The sequence below is a fragment of the Echeneis naucrates genome, chromosome 3 (genome assembly GCF_900963305.1).
Source record: "Echeneis naucrates chromosome 3, fEcheNa1.1, whole genome shotgun sequence".
Lineage (NCBI taxonomy): Eukaryota > Metazoa > Chordata > Actinopteri > Carangiformes > Echeneidae > Echeneis > Echeneis naucrates.
Window position 1 is genome coordinate 9,340,745 of NC_042513.1, and position 19,833 is coordinate 9,360,577.

Here is a 19,833-nt window from a genome sequence, read left to right on the forward strand (position 1 = left end):
GTTTTTTTTTAGATTTCAGAAACAAAAGGAAGATTAGATAGGCGTCTATGATTTGTCAAAAGATCTGGATAAAAATGAGGTGTTTTGGTTAGCTGTTTCATAACTGCAATCTGGAAAGTTGCAATTTGACTAAGCAAAAGCTGCTGCATTGGATAGTAGATTTTTGACAATTTTCGGTATGAACTGACAACTAGGTTTAGATTATGTTTTTTGTTTTTTGTTTTTTTTAATTTCTTTATAAAAAACATAAATTAATTGCAGCTTGAAGTAATCAATGGTTCAATTGAGCTATGACACAGTGAACATGCATTGTCATCAACCTGTGTAGGGGAGAAGTTCGCAGTTAAATTTAGACATGGCACTGTAGCAAATGATGACTACATGTTCTCTTTAAATGTTGCCACTGCATTTTCAGATATACAACTGTTGTTACAGAATTTATTCCTATATGCGGTGTAGTCAATTATTGTAAACTCAAATGTTTATTAAGTAATGGGTCAGACAGAAGAGGGTTTTGAAGAAATATTGGTAAATTTCAATTCTTATGTTACAAAAAGGTTAAGGGTATGATTGAAACAGTAAGTGGGTTCATTTGCATCATGTGAAAAGCCAATTGAGTCTAATGTATTCAATGTGAAACTAAGGGTGTCCCTGGCAGCATCTACATGAATATTGAACTAGAATGATTTTATGTACTAAGTAATCGAATTAAAAACAGCAAATTCTGATAGATGTTCTGAGTAAAGACCAGTTGGACGATGTACTTTCACTACCAGACCTAGTTTTTCAGTTTTCTAGAGTGTGAATGACTGAGTATAAGGCTCTTAAAATACCGATAACCAGATTTAGGTCAAGGTTTGTTAATAAACTGGATTTAAATATCGCAGCCACCACACCTCCTCAACCTTTGGTACAAGGACTATGAAATTTAGCATGACTGGGGTGTGGATTAAATTACACTAACATACTCATCCTGCTGCAGCCAGGTTTCAGTGATACAAAATGAATCAATGAGATGATCAGTTATGAACTAGCAGGGATTTGGAACATAGTCATCTAATATTCAAGACTCCACGTTTGATTGTTGCGTTTTACGACAATGAAACATGTTTATCAAAAACATTAGTATTTACCTCTGCTGATAGCACATACACTAGGGTTTGTTATTGTTTACCAGCAGCTATAGACCACAAAGCTGAGTTAATGTCAGCATGACCTCCACTATCTGTTCCTGGGTGTTTGTGTTGTGGCCAGGGAACCAAGAGTGTAGGAGGAAACTCCATTGAAATTTTTAGGTTTGCCTATAATGGTAAGAAAAGTCAGGGCATAGAATAGCAATGAACACAGGAAGAGCTTGTTAATGCATGTCTGTATCTTTTGGCTAACATCTCATTTAAATCTATAGTTTCTGTTCAATAAATATTGTTGAAATTACATTGTTGTCATTGTCATTTTTATTCTGATCAGAGCTCATTCTCCTTCTCCTCCTTCCTCCTATTTCTTAATCAAGTTGCTTGTAGCCCTCATCTTCTGATTTGTCCCTTCCACAGGATAAAGTGTTGTCAAACAAGACTCCAAAATTGGATCGCAGTGATGGGGTCAAAGAGATGAAAGAAAAGGCACCTAAAAGGAAGCTGCCCTTCACTACAGGAGCTAATGGAGACCAGAAAGATTCTGATTCAGGTAAGACAATATCAAGATGCCTTTACTTGATGTTTTGAAATTTCCACCTCCATGGGATTTAAAGGTGGGAATCAAAGGGGGAATGGGAGTTGTTGCATCACACCCTCTAAAGCTGGCAGGATGTAGGTAGTCATCTTCTCTACTGTGTGTGAGGGGGTGGGGGGGTGGGCTTTGTGGAGTAAAAGGGCCCTCAGCTCTAGCTTCAAGTCAGCAGTGTGTCTGTGGCAGAGCCAAGGAGTTTGATCCTGCAATCACCACCAGAAAGGAGTCGACGGCCACATAAAATCATGATCCAATTAATTGGGGATTTGTAAAACGTACAGGCCTGACCACGTCTAGCTTTGGTAAGGCTCTGGCTTTGTGTTTTTCTTTAATTAGGGAGAGAAAGACTACTTCTCATGCTTGTTTGACTTTGGGCTTTAAGGGTTCAGGATTTAGTTTGTTGATAATGGCCCAACCCAGAGGTGGGTGGGGGGAGTTGGAATAGAATGTCATGGTGTGGGTTTAAATGTAGAAATATTGGAGATGTATTTATCTTAAATTGTGTGTAATTACTATGTAACACCAGGTAATTAGTAAGTAAAATGTTAGAAAAGTTGAAAAGTTCTACATTTCTTCTGCAATATGTCTGTAATCCATGTAGTTTGTTTGTCTCTTGTAGGCATAGCATGTAGCATGTAGGCAGCTTTTATGAATCAGGATTTAGTGTCCTATTTTCTCTGGAAGAATCAATGATTATCATGTATAATCTTTTATTATTTGACTCTCATTTGCTTCATGTTATTTACCCATTTATTTTTGACCACTTCTTGTAGCCCCCGCAAGAAAGGGGTCAGACCCATCCCCCACAATAGGGGAGGTGTGAAGCGATGAACAATAGCAAGACAGTCTGTTAGTATGCTAATATCATGGCCCGTTGTATATGGTCTTTCAGCCCTTGACTCTGAACTCTGCAGTGGTATTTTCTTGTGTTCTGCCTTGAAAGTAAATGTGATTTAATTTGTTAGGTGAGTCACCGATGTAAACAAGCAGATTTCACTTAGTTAATATCCCCTATACTGTTAAGACCTTTTGTATCTTTATTGAATACACCTACAGGTGGATAAAATCAGCTGACCATTGGATTTAAGAAGCCATGCCTCATCTGTCAGTTTCAGTTCACAGTTTGAATGATGGATTGATAGTTGTATGCTGCACGTCTTTGTTTTTGGTTTTTGCTTGTTTGTTTTTGTTTTTTTGATGATGAGCGTAATACTTTGTCAGATAACTTTTTGTTCTGTATACATATTAATGGATGTTACATTCTGGACTGATGTGTTGCATAGCTTACTCAACTATATAGTCTTTTGTTTCTGCTTATCAAGGATTTGCAGTCTTAAGTTGTTTTGGCTTTTCAGTTCTGACTTTGCTGGGTCAGTGTCTAGTATCTGCAAAATTTTACACCTGACACATCACAGCACACCAACCCCCTCTCAACCCTACTCCATTTCCCTGTGACTCTATAACCATATGGTACAGTGTTGTCTATCAAAAATATTCTAAAACACCACCTCCAGCTTGGGGTGATATTAACTGCCCAGTGCATTCATCTAGTGTCATCTTTGTTGGTTTGTTTGTTTGTTTGTTTTTTTTTTTGTTTTTTTTTTGCATTTGTAGTGTTGCAACATTTATATTAAGATAAATAAGTATAGGTTCAGTGCCCCCATGATGAGAGAGATATGACAAAATTGAACAGAGCCGTGTGTGTGAGAAACTTCTAGGATGACCCCTTCCATAGTATAGTACTAATATAAAATTGAGACCAAACTATTCAATCCCAGTTTCATCTGACAAGAGAATCTTGTTTCTCACAGTGTGAAAGTCTTTCACGTGACTTTTTGAAATCTTTCTCTTCGTCATTAAGTCCAAATGGGCAGAGTGCTGTTGGAGTGGTCATTGTCTTTCTGGAGATTTGAAAGTGTCTCCTTCAACACAGTCCTGTCTCTAAACTGCAGGCAACTCCTTCCTCCTCCTGGCGTGATTTATGCTGTTTTCAGCAGATGTGTGGTTTTCCAAATCATGTCCAGTCAGCTGAATTTACCACCAGTGGACTCTTCTCAAAGTGTAGGAACATGAACAAAAGAAATAAGAGGCAGCTGATGAAGCTGCAGTGTCTTAATACTTAATTTTGTGTGAATTTCAGTTTTTCCTCCCCTTTTCTTTAGTAAATCTATTTAAATATATATTCTTTTATTTTAGCATGAGCCTGCAGTAAAATGTGGAGAAATTTAATGGGCCGCATTTTAAAGCAGTGCCTCTTTCTCTAATGGCAGGAGAGCCTTTGCAGTAATGCCTATATGCATTGACACCAACTTAGCCTCTAATTAGCATGCACATGGTAGTTGCCTGCCTAATGTTTACAAATATTACAAGGGCCTATAAGCAGGCAAAAGGAGGGGCAGGAGTACTAACCCTGTGTCTGGAAAGCACATGGCAGATCTTTCAGGATGAAGTTAATCAGACTTCAAAACTTCAATGCTCATTCCTCCCTTTGCAGAATCGCCAAACCTCCCTTGACCTCCTCCCGAGGATTGCTTGACAGCAACATTCCTCTTTCCTGAGGTCATTTTTCTTCTTTCCTCTCTTCCTCCTCACCACCATCCACAATAGCAGCCATACTCCAGTCGTAGATGGCGGTAAACTCTTGCAAGATGAAGACTAGACCCACACCAGCAGGGATAAAATGATGATTACATGTCAAAAATTGTGTTTTTAGGTCTTTCTTGTGTAAAGCTTTACTCTCTGAACCTCCCCAACAGTCAGAATACAATAAAATCAATGTACTCCATCTCATAATGCCAAGGGTCAAAGTGATTACATTTAAGGATAGGCTACCCTTGGTTTTAAACCTTTGGTCAGACAAGAAGGTCGATTTGGGTTGGAACGAAAGCCAATCAGACCATTTACTTTTATTTTTTTATCATTATTTTTTTCCCACCATTTTCGTCAGGTTGTTTGCAACGGACTCCATACACTTTGTGTATGGAGAAGTCAACTGTTTCTTCTCTGCAGTCATTCATACCTGATATCTGATTTTAAGTTTATTTATTGTACTTGGTTTCAAGATTTGCCTAAAGGCTTGTTTCAAGTCATAACACTTAAAGTCTTCTGCAGTGGATGGGGTGGCATGGCATAGTGGGCAAAGCGCATGCCCCACAAACAGAAGGCTACAAGGTCCTCATTGGCAATGTTGGTGTCATTTGTCATATGTCATCCCCCTCTTTCTCTCTCCCATTTCCTGTTATTCCACAAGCTGTGCTATTTATTTAAAAAAAAAAAAGCCTGAAATTAAAAATTAAAAAAAAAGTCTATCTTTGTATTGCATGTTTTAATTTTAATACAATTATATTTTAACAGGTTCATAAATGCTCCCAATGAGTGGGCATCCAAGAACATTTTTTAAAATAATGCAAAGTTAAAGAATTTTAGATGACTAAAATATGACTAAAAATAAATGGCATTTTTATTACAAGACCAAGAGTAAAAATAAATAAAAATCCCCTGTCAAAATGAAAGCTGCAGTATAAGAATTGAGGGGGTGGGGGGGATTGCAAAAGGAGATGGTGTGCAGTGGACGTCTTCAGCTCACACTAACCATTTTCCCCTGTCAGGGGAAGTCTGAATATTTCTTTCAGTGTCTCAGAATTAGACAGAAGCTGTTTTTAACTAACTAAAGCATGTAATAAATTTGCCAGTAGGACAGAAATGACAAAGGGGTATTGTACACCATACTATGTTCACACTATATATTTAGGAGTCTCTCTAACTCAATACAAGCGTTGACAAAACATCCTGTTAGCCACTTCCCTCCTCTTCTCCTTTTACTTCCTGTTTGTGTTCCTAAACACAAGTTTAACATACCATGGTCAAAGTACCTGGTCAGACTGGTTCAGGTGGTTCTTCTTGTTGTGATGTGTGTTGGCTGACTGTACACAGCGGTCTACTTGTTTTTTGCCATTAGTTTACACCTTAGTATTGTCTGCCTTCCATATCAAAATCTACCTCTACTATCCCCTCATTTGGCCAGCAATGTATTCGTTGTGAATATCCCTTGCTTGCTTGCCTTCTTTTTTATTCTACTTTTCTCTTGTTAGTCAAGTTTCAAGCAGTAAGGGGAGTTGGGTTTCACCCTCGTCTGTAAGCTGAGTAATATCATTTTACTGAGACGCATCAAGGCCCCAGCAGGGATCCTTAAATAGACATCCAGAAGAAAAGCATCTTATAGAAGAAGGCACACACACTGTTGTGTACTTTTTTAGTGTATGTTAATTTATGTAATGTGCATTTTTTTTAGAACAAAAATTGCAGACACTGGATAGTTGTTTTAATAAAGACATTTGATCTGTATCTTCACTCAAATTCTTATGGTGATTTACCAACCACAAACTATGAATTCAAAATTGTATCTCTTACTTTATAAACATGTGGAACACTTTGTTGTGCAGCCTTGAGTCTGATCCATGAGTCGGCTGTCTACTGCCACTGATGGCGAATCTTGTTTTAGAGACTTTTTCGTGTGTGTTTTTGAGCAGCATATTTGTGCATGGGTGCATCAGGATAATAACTGCCTTCCTGTTTCCCAGCCTTGTAAACATAGTATGGAAAGGCAAGCGTTGCACTTTCTCTGTTGTGCCGCTCAAAAAACATGTTTGGACTTGTGGTGGAGGAAAAACCACGAAACTCTTCTGGTGAGAAAAGCACTAGGAGACTTAGGCGTCTTGGTCTTTGTTACAGATCTCGCAGCAAGGGGCACTCAGTCACATCAAACTCAGAACTCTGTAGCAAGGCGTGAGGAGTGGCCCCTTCTTAAAGCACTCAGCAGATATATATATAAGATGTACAAAGAGGGTCACTATCTGCAGAAACCTGTTTTAAAAGGCCATGATGAAGTGCAGAGCACACTTCCCTTGTGAGGTCACATTCAAAGCAAGGGTTACAATAAAAAGGAGGACTTCGCAAGAGTAGATGACTACTTTATTTGAAGTGTAACAAATATTTCACATTTCTCCCCTTTTGACCATACTTTGATTGGCATCAAGCCTCTAAAACATCAACCTCAGAACCCCTTATTCAGTTTAATGTAAGGCTTCACTGACAGAGGTAGAAGCCTCACAGAGTCAGTGGTATAGGGGCTATCAAAGATTTCCAACCAAAAGAGTGAGGATGACCAAATAAGATTTCAAATGGGGACAGAGTGCAGCTTCTCATTCTTTGTCTTATTATTTTCAAAATGCCATTTGCTCTTTCTATTGCCCCTCCACTGTGGATGGTATACACAATGTTGCTTAATTTATGCCCAATGCATTGCTGAGTTGGTTTAGGACTTCATTGTCAAAGTGTGACCATTGTCATGAAATTTTCATTGAGATGCCAAATCTGGGAATAATTTCAGATAGTAATGCTTGAGCCACAACAGAAGATGTGCAATGTTTTGCAGGGACAACCTCTATCTGTTGGGATAGTCAATGAATGTCAGTCATAACCAAAACAATACTTCTTATCTTCACATGGTGTGAGTTCAATTTAATCAATCATCAGATGTTAGAATGGAGTTGATACTTGCGTGTGTGCTGTCTGTTGTATTTTGAAAGGTCGGCCTGGACTGTGTTGTGCACATATAAGCTCTCTTGCAATGTTGCTCAGCAAATGTAATGAAAAGTTTCTGTGGGCCATGATTTTGTTATTGCCTGTTAATATTCCCCCTTTTGTCACATGGTCCAAATTGTGGGTCAACTTCGCAAAATGAGGGAAGAGGGGTTTGGGAAGACAAGGTTTGTTGTCCGTACCCAACCACACACCATCTATAACAGAACAGCCCAAAGAGGACCATTTTCTTTTCTCATCAGGTGTGGCAAAAGACTGCATAGCAGTAAAAGTAAGTGATGTATCAACAGGTACAAAAGGAAGTTGGAAAGGATGTGATTGCTGTGAGGCTGCTTTTGCAGCTGCATCAGCATAAGTGTTCCCCTTTGAAACAAAGTCTTTAGCAGAGGTACTGTATGAGCCAAACAGTGTGTAACTGAAATGGAGGAGGGAAGAAGTAAAGCCTCCAAGAGAGCACAAATTTGCTGTCCATATCACACCGGGTGCCAGAAGACAAAAGAATCTCTAGTTCTTTACAATGTTGTGCAGAGGGAATAATACCAAAACCATATTTGCTGTCTATGTAAATAGTTACTTATTTCCGAGCAGCTGTCTTGCATGCTTCAGTAAGACCAACAAGTTCTACAGATTGAGCAGAAAATTAGTCTGGCAAGTGACCTGAAACAAGAACAGTCGATGAAGGCTATACAGCAAAGCCCACTTGCTTTGATCCAGTCAAGGGGTCTCTAGATGATGAGCTATCAGGGAACAAAATCATATCAGAGTTTGTTAAAGGAACATCAGTCAGATCAGGACGTGCACAACAAGATGTTTGCACAGAGAAGACACAGTCACGTAGTTCACCATCGTATCGGAACCGGGCTAAAGTGAAGTGAGAAGTCTTCTGCTCTTTCAAGAGAAGAGAAACAGCATGAAGAATCAAAAGTGTCAAGTGTGACGAGCCAACAAGATCTTTAGAAGCCGGAACAGCTTTTTCTGTTGCAGTCACCGCTTGTAGACAGCGTGGAAGCCCTCCAGCCACAGGGTCAAGTTTGCACAAGAAATATGCTACAGGACGAAGATCAGGGCCATATTTCTGTAACAAAACAGAGGTCATGCATCCAGCCTTAGCATTAACGGTCTGAACAAAAGGTTTATTTGGATTAGGAATTCCCAAAGCAGGAGCAGAAGCCAGAGCTTATTTCATTTCAGTGAATGCCGTACATGTAGAGCCAGTCCATGTAACATGGGAGTACAGACCTGTCAGGGCTTTATCAGTGACCATAGCCACCACATTCCTGCAGTAAGTTGTTCCAATAAATGACATCAACTGTTTCTTGGTGATGGGATTCTTGGTCATGGATCGGCAGATTAGGATGTCATCAACGTACTGTAGGAGGACGGAGCCCTGTAATAGGGTCGGAGTGGAGATATAGTACAATCTTGGGGAGTTAACAAACCAATGGCCCAGGTATATGAATGTATATGGTTTGCCCTTGAAGTTAATGTGAACCAGAACTGTCTGCCTGGGTGGACAGGAACAGAGAAATCAGCATTGCTCAGGTCGGCACATGAAAAATGCGTATTCAGGAGGAATTTGAGACAGGATTGTGTATGGATTAGGGACCACCGCTGGTAGAACTCAAACTGTGGAATTTACTCTTTGCAGGTCCTGTACAAATCTGTAACCTTGAGGTTTTTCCCTTGCATCACATGATTTTTCAACTGGGTAAATGGGTGTGTACACAGGAGAGTTTGGGTTCAGAACGATTACTCCAGTCTTGGGTAATGAGTCATGATCTGATTTCGGGGTGATGGCCACAGGTGGGCAGTTTTTATCATGTCGTCAATGACATAGTCATCTGTGGCCCATAGTTCAGATGGAATCTCCACAAGTTCAGGATGTTCTTCCAATGCCTAGGTGTACCTTGGTAGACAGGAATTGTGAACATCTGGGTGTGGGAAAAAAAAGTGTGTAGCCAGATACTAAGTTTTGTAGTAGCCTAGGCAGTAAGAGAAAAATACATTTGGATCATCTGTGGCTTGCTGCTTACACTCCGCTACACACTTCTTTGCTATTGGACCAATATTCAGCCAATCTCAGTCCAGGAGACTTTGACAGGAGACAGACATGAGGATAGGAATTTTCAACCTCAAATGAGTAGTATTGGACAGAAGTCTGGGAGGCAGCCATGAAACTGGTGTTGTTGTGGTGTTGTCCAGTGCATGTTAGTCAGTTTAACTGTGTCATTTTTCAATTTTAACCACTGGTCCTCATAAGGTCGGTCAGGTCCATGAGAGACATGCATGGAGCAGTGAAAGTCATCAGATTGCATCCAGTCAGCAACCTGTGAGGTGAGATGTGATTTAGCATTTGTTAAAATGTCATTAGTGACTGGGCCAGAATTCAGGTGGAGCTTGTAGACATACAATGGCACACCACACTCCATCTGGACAAACTGTGTAGGTGAATTGATGTTGATTTTTTTTTTTTTCACCCCCTTCAATGCCAGTGGAAATAGACAAATACCCAATCTGATCATTAGGTTACGTGCCAGCAAGTTTAGTGGGCAATATTATGAAATCCGAAAAGGATGTTTGAGTTGAATAATTTTCCTTTTACAGTGCAGCCAGACATAGCGTGCAAGTTTAGGCAGATCTGTGATTTCACATGCACACACTGTGGAATCTGTAGCACCGGAATCAACCAAAAATCTAATTTGTTGGCAATTTACTGAAAGCTCATTGGTGGGAAGGATCTGGATCATATTTTCTGATAAGTGCCAGAAATAACCTCTTCTCTAATAATGTAATTGCATCTTGCAATGTCAACAGAGCAGTTGTGTCAGAAATGTGTGTGGGAGTATGTGCATGACCATGCTGTACAGGTGAAGGAGATGAGTCGTCATCATGTTTCACCAGAAGCTGAGTGTCACCTGTTGTTTCTCAATCAGAAGTGTGGGAGTTGTGGTGCTCGTCCTGTTCACCGCCTCCAGGTTGCTGTAGCTGGCTCTGGTATGGACCTCCTATGGAACCTCATCCTCCAACGCCTCTGCCACACCCTCTTCCTCACCTGGATGAGGGGACATCTTGATGTCTACCATCGTTACAAGGACAGTCACGCACCCTTTACACAACAAAGTTCAGTTGGGGTTGGCCTGAATTCCACACAGAATTCTCCGAACCTGTTAAACGCAATACCCCCCACTTCAACTGCTGTTGTGAGATGTTGTGCTGCCTCTTTAACATCATTCTAAGTCCAGGGCCATCTTAAACCATCTCAAAGTCTGGGGGAGGTGCATTGTGCAGGTTCTCTGGTTGCAGCAAAGTTTGACTATCAGAGCTGAGGGAGAGGTTGGAGTGATTCAGGATATTGTCCATCAAAGGGTGTTGTGGAGGAGGTGGTAGATTTATTGCCATTACTGCACTTGTGTAGTGGCTGCTGAATGGATTGTGGGGGGAGAGCCCTGAGACCAGAGGAGTTGATGTTGTAACCTGGGGAGGGGAAGCAGGAGCAGACACTGAAGCACTTTGTTGTTGAGGCCTCGACCTGTGAGAGGGGTTAGATGGGGGTTGGGGAATGAAGTGGGACGGACAAGTCTCCGTATCTGGATCCACCTTCAGATGAGTCATCTGCTGTGTTATCTGTGGATACAAAGAAGAACACCAGTATGGGGTTGGTAACTGATGTATTGGTTCAGGCGATGTATGTTGTCCCTCTTTCTGTGCTGTGCTTGTATTTTCTATTTTCTCCTTTTTAAAAGATCCTGGCATGTTTAGCAGCTAATTTGTTTACTTGTACTTCTGCTTGATTGAACCACATTTGCGAAATCGTACAATTACTTTCATACTGTTGGATATACTTAGTGTTCACTTTCTTCTCCTTCATAAACTTTTCTTTCTCCTTTTTCAATTTTTTTCTTTTATTTTACTTATTATTTATTTCAACTGTGCCAGTTGTCTCTTCCTCAAAGAACCCCCTTCTGGAAACCCAAGTTGGTACCATATCGGTAACATAACAAGCTTTGTCTCCATGCTTCTTTCTCATGCACACCATTATGTGGGAGTCAGCCTTCAGAGGAGCAGACTTACTGACTTCCCCATACCTTTACCTATCAGCACACTTAATTTAAACTTTTTTACGATGAGAACGTCTTCTGACTGGGTGGTTTCCGTTAATGACAAAACAACCTTAAAAGCACACTTTTTCTTCTAGTGAGTAAAAAGAGACCGAAAAACTCTTGTCCTGTTCATAAATAGAACAACAAGGCAGATAATCTCCTAGACCGCAGGCAGTAGTAACCTATTGCAAACTATTGTGCTTAAAATATACTACGTACATCACTGATTATATTTATTGAAAAAGGTATGCATGGCATGAAGCATTGAACTGAAACCAAACATTTTTTAATACTATACCCCAATTAATCCCTTCAATTATTTCCTGTGAAATCTGCAATATCTTGCCAACTTCATTCAAAACACTCTCACCATATCTGTTGATCACTTTTGAGTGCGTTAGATGGGTGCGGTATTCTGTCACTCAAAATAGCCTACAGAGGTTTGGAGGTTGAAGGCTTCTACTCATCAATGCCACTGTCATCCAATCCAACGATGTTCACCCATTCTATTCCACTTCTGACACCATATTGTGGCCAAGGCAAAACCACAAAACTCTTCTGGTGAGAATAGCACAAGAAGACTTTGGTATCTCGGTCTTTGTTCATTACATATCTTGCAATAAGGGTCACTCCCCACTCCTTCCTACAGAGTTTTGAGCACCACTTTCTTAAAGATATGTAATAAACAAAGATCAAGATGCCGGAGTCTCCTAGGATTATTCTCACCAGAAGAGTTTTGCCTCCACCACAGACAGCTTCTGTGGTTTTTGCTGTTAAAGTCTTAGCAGGAGGAATGTGTCTAAATGGCAAATGCTTTAGAGAACGTGAGAGTGTATCAAAGAGGGGTGGGGGCACACTAGCTCTAAATGTTCACAGATGCTAGTGAAAGTTCATCAGCTCTGTACTTGTGACTGGAAAATAATTTTCCTGGAAAGCTTTTAGCCACCGGAAGCATGAGCCGTCGTGCTTTCCCATTGCCTTATTTACTTGTATTTGTGTGGCCTTGAGCAATGAGACCACATTTGGATTGAAAACGGTAACCTTTCTAACCGCTTCTCTGTACATACACATTTAAAAATGCTGCTTGTGTGTCTATATTGTTGGTAATCTTTTGTCCTTGTAAACTGAGGGAACTGTTCCATGTCAGCGAGGAAGTATTGCAGTTATGTATAGCTTTACCCTCCATAGGGGTGATCAAATGGTATGTTGCCACTGAAAATAATTGCTGGGTGTGTCTTTGTGGAGCAGCTGCTTTTGTCCAGTAGCAGTGTCTTTCCAGTATGCTTGGCAGGCACACAGGGAGGCATGTGGTGACCTTGGCAAGGCCATGTTGAATTGAAATGTACACCAACTATTTCGTAATAACTTTGGTTCTGCCAAGTCACACCCTCTTCTTTCTCTTCTCAATTCAGAGTGATTGGATTGGATACAGACAGACACATAAACAAACTGCTGTTGGCCCCTCCCTTCCCCAGGAGCAGCCGGGTATTAATAAAAAAGTCACCCCCTGCTATCACCAATCACTCACGAACCAGACTACGTAATCAGTATATGTCGTATGTGAGCAAATATGGGAGTTTTTTGTTTGTTTTTAAATCAGGCTGTTTCTTGCAGTGGAAATTCTAAAAAGCAGCTGGGGGTGGGTTGTAATGACAACAGTATTTGTGAAATTATTGTCTTTATTGCCATTATTTACATTTTTAAGTAAACAGTTTTACTTCATTTTTTCTTTTTGGTTAAGAGAGAGATGGATAATGAGTTTATCCAAAGAATAACTCCAGTATATTATTGAATGTTTTCATTAGTGCACCAGTAACAACACAGCCATTACTCTTCCTTTCCTTATGGCTCAATAAAATAGATTTGTTTGTGTTTGCTTGAATAAAGGTGTACTTGTGTCAATGCCTGCCCAATAAAATAAACTGTGCCCCTCTCCTATCACTTTTATTACAGAGAAACCAGGTCCGGAGCGGAAGCGGATTAAAAAGGAGCCCACCAACACCCGGAAGGCGGGCTTGCCGTTTGGAATGGGGATGCCAGGGATCCGGGCCGGGTACCCCCTCTCTGAGCGGCAGCAGGTGGCCTTGCTCATGCAAATGACAGCTGAGGAGTCCATCAACAGTCCAGGTGCGTGCTTATCATGGAGACCACGTCTTTTGTGGGTGGGCTGCCTACAATGAAAAAGATGGAAGGGAGTTTTATATGTGGACAGTGTTTTTTTTGTGGAGCAATGAAGGTGGACTTGAAGAGAGAGCAGGAGTGGGTGTGGCATAGCACTCATTGCTTTTGCTTATTTATTTGGTTGTTTTCTTCCTCCGCTTGCTGAATTTGAATCTAGTTAGATTTAGCATCCATAGTTATTCCACTGGTTTATCCACATAATTGCAATTATTTTCCTCAAGTACAGCAATGGACCATCAAGGAAATTAAACTTCTCCCCTTGCTATGGCATTAGTCTGAACCTAAGGGTGCAATCTCAGCATGAGAGTAAAATCAATGCATACATTGAGACACAAAAGGACTGAAAAGTATTTTTATTCATTAGTTATACTATATACTTTCTGCTGGTAGATTCATTCAATAAATTTACAGCCACCTAATGTCCTCTCAAATGTATTTTTTGTATGTGCAATTTGTATGTACAATGTACATTGTATTTTTTCTCTTATTGTTGGCATTTGAGATAGAATTAGGTGATGACCAATGCAATGCCACTATTATTTATATTTTAATCCCTTTGTTGCATGCCTCAAGGCATGGACATAGATTAAGTGAGTGTGTTTCAAATATAATTTGGGACAATAGCTATGCAAACTCAATCATGTAAATGTAATTAAGGCTTTGGTTTAATCTTGTAAATGTGATGAAATGAGTTTAAGTGAAGTAAGTCCAACCACTTTGCTGCTTACTTTTTGAGTAAGACTGCCTCCCTCTGGCTGTAAGCAGATTACATAAATGTAACATAGTAGAAATAATAATAGCAGTAATAATAATAATATACACAATAATAGAAACAATTAATTTTTTTGTGCAAAATTATCAGTGTTGAAGTTAAGTGTCCATCTGCCATCAACAGACACAACACCAAAGCATCAGTCACAGTCCAGTCTGGGTCAGAAGGGAACGCCAAACTCTGCATCTAAAACCAAAGACAAAGTGAACAAGCGTAATGAGAGAGGAGAGACTCGGTTGCACAGAGCAGCAATCCGTGGAGAGGTACGCCGCATCAAGGAGCTCATCAGTGAAGGAGCTGATGTGAATGTAAAAGACTTTGCAGGTGAGAAGCTCTTTCATAGACTGACTTGTTACTTTGGGAATGGAGCAATATACATTTGTTCATAGATTGTTTACCTGTCACTCACAATTCTCTTTATGCTTAGGCTGGACTGCATTGCATGAAGCGTGCAATAGGGGGTACTATGATGTGGCCAAGCAGCTGCTGGCAGCCGGAGCAGAAGTCAACACCAAGGGTCTGGATGATGACACCCCTCTACACGATGCATCCAACAATGGACATTTCAAGGTGCATTAATAGCACACGATTTCATAGTACCAATTGCTCAATTCTGCAGGAATTAAAAAAAAAAACATTTATATGGACTTTATCTTTGGGCCCTCTGACCTCTAACAAGTGAACCACAAAGTTTGGTAATGTCACCTTACAAATTAAAATGTACCTTAATGAAATGTGAAATCCGTTTCAGGTGGTTAAGCTGCTTTTACGATATGGAGGGGACCCACGTCAAAGCAACAGGAGAGGTGAAACACCACTGAAGGTTGCCAACTCTCCAACTATGCTTAATCTATTGCTGGGGAAAGGCACTTACACTTCAAGTGAAGAGAGTTCATCGGGTTAGTAATCTTAGATATAAGTCTCTAATTGCTTAAGTACTTGCGCAGGTGTGGGCTAAATTGTTATGCTAAGGTCACTAATAATTGTGTGTTTTTCCTTTCACAGAATCTTCAGAGGAGGAAGATGCTCCCTCATTTGCCCCGTCCAGTTCTGTTGATGGCAATAACACAGACTCGGAGTTTGAAAAGGGCCTGAAGTTAAAAGGGAAAAACGCAGACCCTCCCAAATCAGCTGTCACACCTGTCAAAGATGAATATGAATTTGATGAGGACGATGAGGAGGAGCGTGTCCCTCCTGTGGACGATAAGCACCTCTTGAAAAAAGATTTCCGCAAGGACTCAATCAGCAAGGCCAACAGCTTCATCTCCATACCCAAGATGGAGGTCAAAACCTATTCCAAAAGCAACTCGCTCACACCAAAGAAAACTGTTAGACGAATTATCTCTGACAGTAACAGTTCAGACGAGGATGACAGGACGTTGTGTTTCACGCCAGCGCCCACGCCACGGCAACAAGCCCAGCAAACAAATACCAAGGGTAGAGACTCTGGCAGCATGAGCTCTAAACAACAGAAAGAGAAGAATAAAGTAAAAAAGAAGCGAAAGAAGGAGAGTAAAAATAACGTCAGTAAAGAAGTCAGGTTTGGTAAAGCCAATGACAAATTCTGTACATCTGATTCTGACTGTGGCGATATGGAGAGTGAGGATGACAAGGGCTCAAATAGTATAAAGGACTCTTCTGCACAGAGCCTAAAAGAATCCCCTGGCTTTAATGCATCCTCCTCATCCCATGGAAACTTGAACTCTCAGAAACAAGCACCGTCATTAGCAGAACAGCATCCAAAGCAGTGGAGGACAGATGGATGGAAAACTGTGTCATCACCAACATGGGACTCAGATGTCAGTTCTCTGTCAGATTCGGTTAGAACAAGACTGTCCAGTGAATCTGACTACTCCTCGGCTGATTCCAGTGTTGAGTCAATAAAACAAGTGAAGAGGAAAGCACAGGAGAACAAAAAGAAGAATAATAATGCACATAGCAACATGGACAAGAAAAATTCAGACCTCTATAAAAACTCCAATGCAGACAGTGCAGTCTCCAAAACAGATGTAGATGGCAAAGTGCTGAAAAAGCATAAAGTAAAGCACAAGCACAAAAATAAGGAAAAGGACAAAGCTCCCAGTCTAGTGCTTAATCAAGACATGAATGAAAAATTTGTCAAGAGCTATTCTTTTGATTTTGATGATTCCAGGCAGAAGTCCTTAATTGTTGAATCTGAATCCCTAGCTGAGAGCAAAGTCAAGCTATCCAAACACGATAAAGACCATTCAAAAAAGGAGGAGAGGCTTGCAAAAAGCAAGTCAGAGGAAAAAGATTGGTCATTGGGTAAAGACCTGCATAGAACAGTAAAGGAAGAGAAAAACAAGAAAACAAAGGACGGCACCAAGGACAAGACAAATAAGGATGAGAGGGAGAAGCCTGTAAAATCAGACAAGGATAGAAATGTCAAAGAGAAGGACAAACTCAAGGAGGATAAACAAAAAGCTCACAAAGAGGACAAAAAGAAAAAGTCCAAGGAGAAGTCCTCTTCAAAGGCAGAAAGGAAGAGTGAGCAGAAAGAGGAAAAACATCTAAAGGTAGACAAGGAGAAAAACACCAAGGAAGAGAAAGAGAAATGTAAAAAAGACAAAGCACCGAAGGAAGAGTCTGAGTATGAAGGCTATGACGTCAATCGTTTCCTGAATCTGGAGGACACAAAGCTCAGTGCCTCGGATGACCATCATGACAGATGGGGCTCAGAAATGTCCTCTGACTCCTCCCTATACGGAGAAGACAGTTGGGATGCTCCCGTCAAAGAATACAAGGAGTACAAAGCCAACAATGCAGTTAAATTAATTGTTGAGACTGTTAAGGAAGAAACGCGGAGGAAAGAAAACAAAGTCAAGGACAAAAAATCAGACCACAATGAGAAAAGATCAGAGAAAGAGACCACTTCTAGGAAGAAGGACAAAGACTCTTCTGAAAAGACAAATGACAAGAAAAAAGACTGGTCAGAAAAACAAAAATTAAACTCCAGTCACTCAGTTGAAAAAGAAAAGAAACGGAAGGAATCCATAGACACAGTCAAAGACAAAAAAGACAAAGATTCTCTGGACAGCAGTCGAGATCGCAAAGATTCATATGAATCAGTGAAGGAACGAAAGGACATTAAAATCAAACAGGAATCTTTAAGAGATGAATATAGCAATGATACTTTATTCAAAGACATTGATGTCGGTAAATCGTGTGATATGAGAGAAAGAAATCATTCTGGGAAAGAGAAGGAAAAGAAGGGAGAGGGAACAGAAAAGCGAGAAAAGACAAAAACAGACAAGCACAAAGAGAAGGCAAAAGACAGAGGAGCTGATCTGGAGAAGGAGAAGGGTGAAAAGAGCTCCATGGAAAAACCTATCAAAGAAAAGGATGCAGACCGAGGTACCAAGGACAAGAAGGAGGGAGCCAAAGACAAACATAAGGAGTCTCATGGCAAAGACAAAGATCGAAAGATGTCTTCAGAACAGACCAAGGACAAGAAAGAAAAGGCCTTTCAAGACAAACACACTGACAGGGAGAAAGATTTCTTGGATTTAAAGAGAGAGGAAAGAAAAACAGAGAAAATCCGGGAAAAAACATGGTACAAGATAGCAGACATATTCACAGATGAAAGTGATGATGATGAGGACAGTTATAATGGCGGTATACTTGTTTCTGACTCCCTCAGAAAAGACTCAACACCTGATCAGGATGAGCTGGATCACTTCCCTTCAGAAAAAATTCGAAAATCTTCTGCAGATGCTAAACATAACACAGAAAAAGCGAAAGAAAAGAAGAAGGAAAAGGCCACATTTGACACAGGTAAAGAGAGAAAAGGCTCCCTAGAGAAACATAACAAAGACAAGAAAGATTCTGTTGATGCAAAACATAAGGAGAGGAAAGACAGAGTGTCAGTGGACTCTAACCAAGAGAAGAAGAATAAGCAAAAGCTATTGGACAAAAGGGAAACCAGTGAGGAAAAGACAAAAAGCAAATATAAAGACAAGCTGGATCATTCTAAGGATAGGAAACCATCAAAAGGCAGTGGTGAAAATGAAAAGTCTCTCTTGGAAAAATTGGAGGAGGAGGCCATGAATGACTTTAAGGATGACTCCAATGACAAGAATAGTGAAATCTCTTCAGATAGTTTCACTGACAGAGGTCATGACCCCATCCTCACCAGTTACTATGATTCCATCAGCCTGACTGATGTGTCTGAGGACAGAAGAGACTCTTTGTCCATATCAACACCCCAAGACAAGTTCAGAGAGAAGGAAAGGCATCGCCATTCATCATCTTCTTCATCCAAGAAAAGCCATGACAAGGAAAAAGAAAAGGTCAAGAAAGACAAAGGAGACAAACGTGACAAGACAGAGGAGATCAGAGAGTCCTACAGTCGCCGAGAGAGCCTTCCTTTTGAGAAAGAGCCCATGCCATTGGAGGCAGACCCTTACACATTCCCATACGGTGGTAAGGGAGACGGTGAAGATGACTTTGACAAAACACTGGAATTTGAAAAAGAGATGTCCAAAAAGGACAAAGAAAAAACAAGTGGCCTCATCAGTGATAGGATAAAGGACAAAAAGAAAAAGGAAAAACATAAGGAAAAAATTAAGGAGGAGAAGAATAAGTACATCGATGGCTTTGGGTCATTTAAGCACTCCAAAGAGGATGTGAAGTCTGGGTTGAAAGACAGCCCACAGGTCACAGTCCTGAAAGACAGGTCAAAAGAAGACAGTCCTAAATTTGACATGAAAAAAGACAGAAATCGGGATACATTTGACAAAGACAACAGAATGGATTATAGTAAATCTAAGGCGAAGGAGGAAAATGAAAAACTCACTCAGTCCAAAGACACAGTGAGAAAAGATAATCGCCCCCGTGAAAAACTGCTGGTAGATGGTGATTATCAAATGACAAGTTTTGGTCAGATGTTGAGTCTAAAAGACCAGGAGATTGAAGAGCGCCACAAGAGACACAAAGAAAGGATGAAGCAGATGGAGAAACTTAGACCCAAGTCAGGGGACCCTAAACTTAAGGACAAGACAAAGTCCACAGAGGAAGTAAGGAAGAACCGCAGTGATCTATCCTCCAAGAAATCCAACAGCCTGGAGTCAGGTCTTAAAGAGAAGAAACTGAAGGGTGTGGGTCTGCCTGCTCAAATGATGTCCCCAAGCAGGAAGTTCCAGCCTTCAGACAGTCAAAACTCAAAGGACTGGCTGGGTAGTCACCAAATGAAGGAGCACCTCCCCGCCTCTCCTAGGCCAGATCAAAACAGGCCAACCGGTGTCCCCACACCAACATCAGTCATATCCGGCCCCAGTTATGAGGAGGTAATGCAAACTCCACGTACCCCATCCTGTAGTGCAGAAGATTACCCTGACATTATTCTGGATGCGTTGGACTGTCAGAACTCATCAGCAATGTCTATGTCAATGAATGCCTGTTCGCCATCCTTCTTTGAAAGGTATTTAAACATGC

The 19,833-nt window shown here is 40.7% G+C and overlaps 1 protein-coding gene across 2 annotated transcripts in view; it reads left to right on the forward strand.

The window, feature by feature from the left end:
• Nucleotides 1–19,833, forward strand: part of ankrd11 (ankyrin repeat domain 11) — a 97,427-nt gene that overhangs the window by 71,447 nt on the left and 6,147 nt on the right. For both annotated transcript variants that reach the window (XM_029499143.1, XM_029499144.1), the window contains exons 4-9: nt 1,551–1,683; nt 13,380–13,553; nt 14,503–14,703; nt 14,807–14,949; nt 15,131–15,278; nt 15,385–19,819. In XM_029499143.1, coding sequence (XP_029355003.1) covers nt 1,551–1,683; nt 13,380–13,553; nt 14,503–14,703; nt 14,807–14,949; nt 15,131–15,278; nt 15,385–19,819 — 5,234 coding nt within the window. The remainder of the gene's footprint in view (nt 1–1,550; nt 1,684–13,379; nt 13,554–14,502; nt 14,704–14,806; nt 14,950–15,130; nt 15,279–15,384; nt 19,820–19,833) is intronic.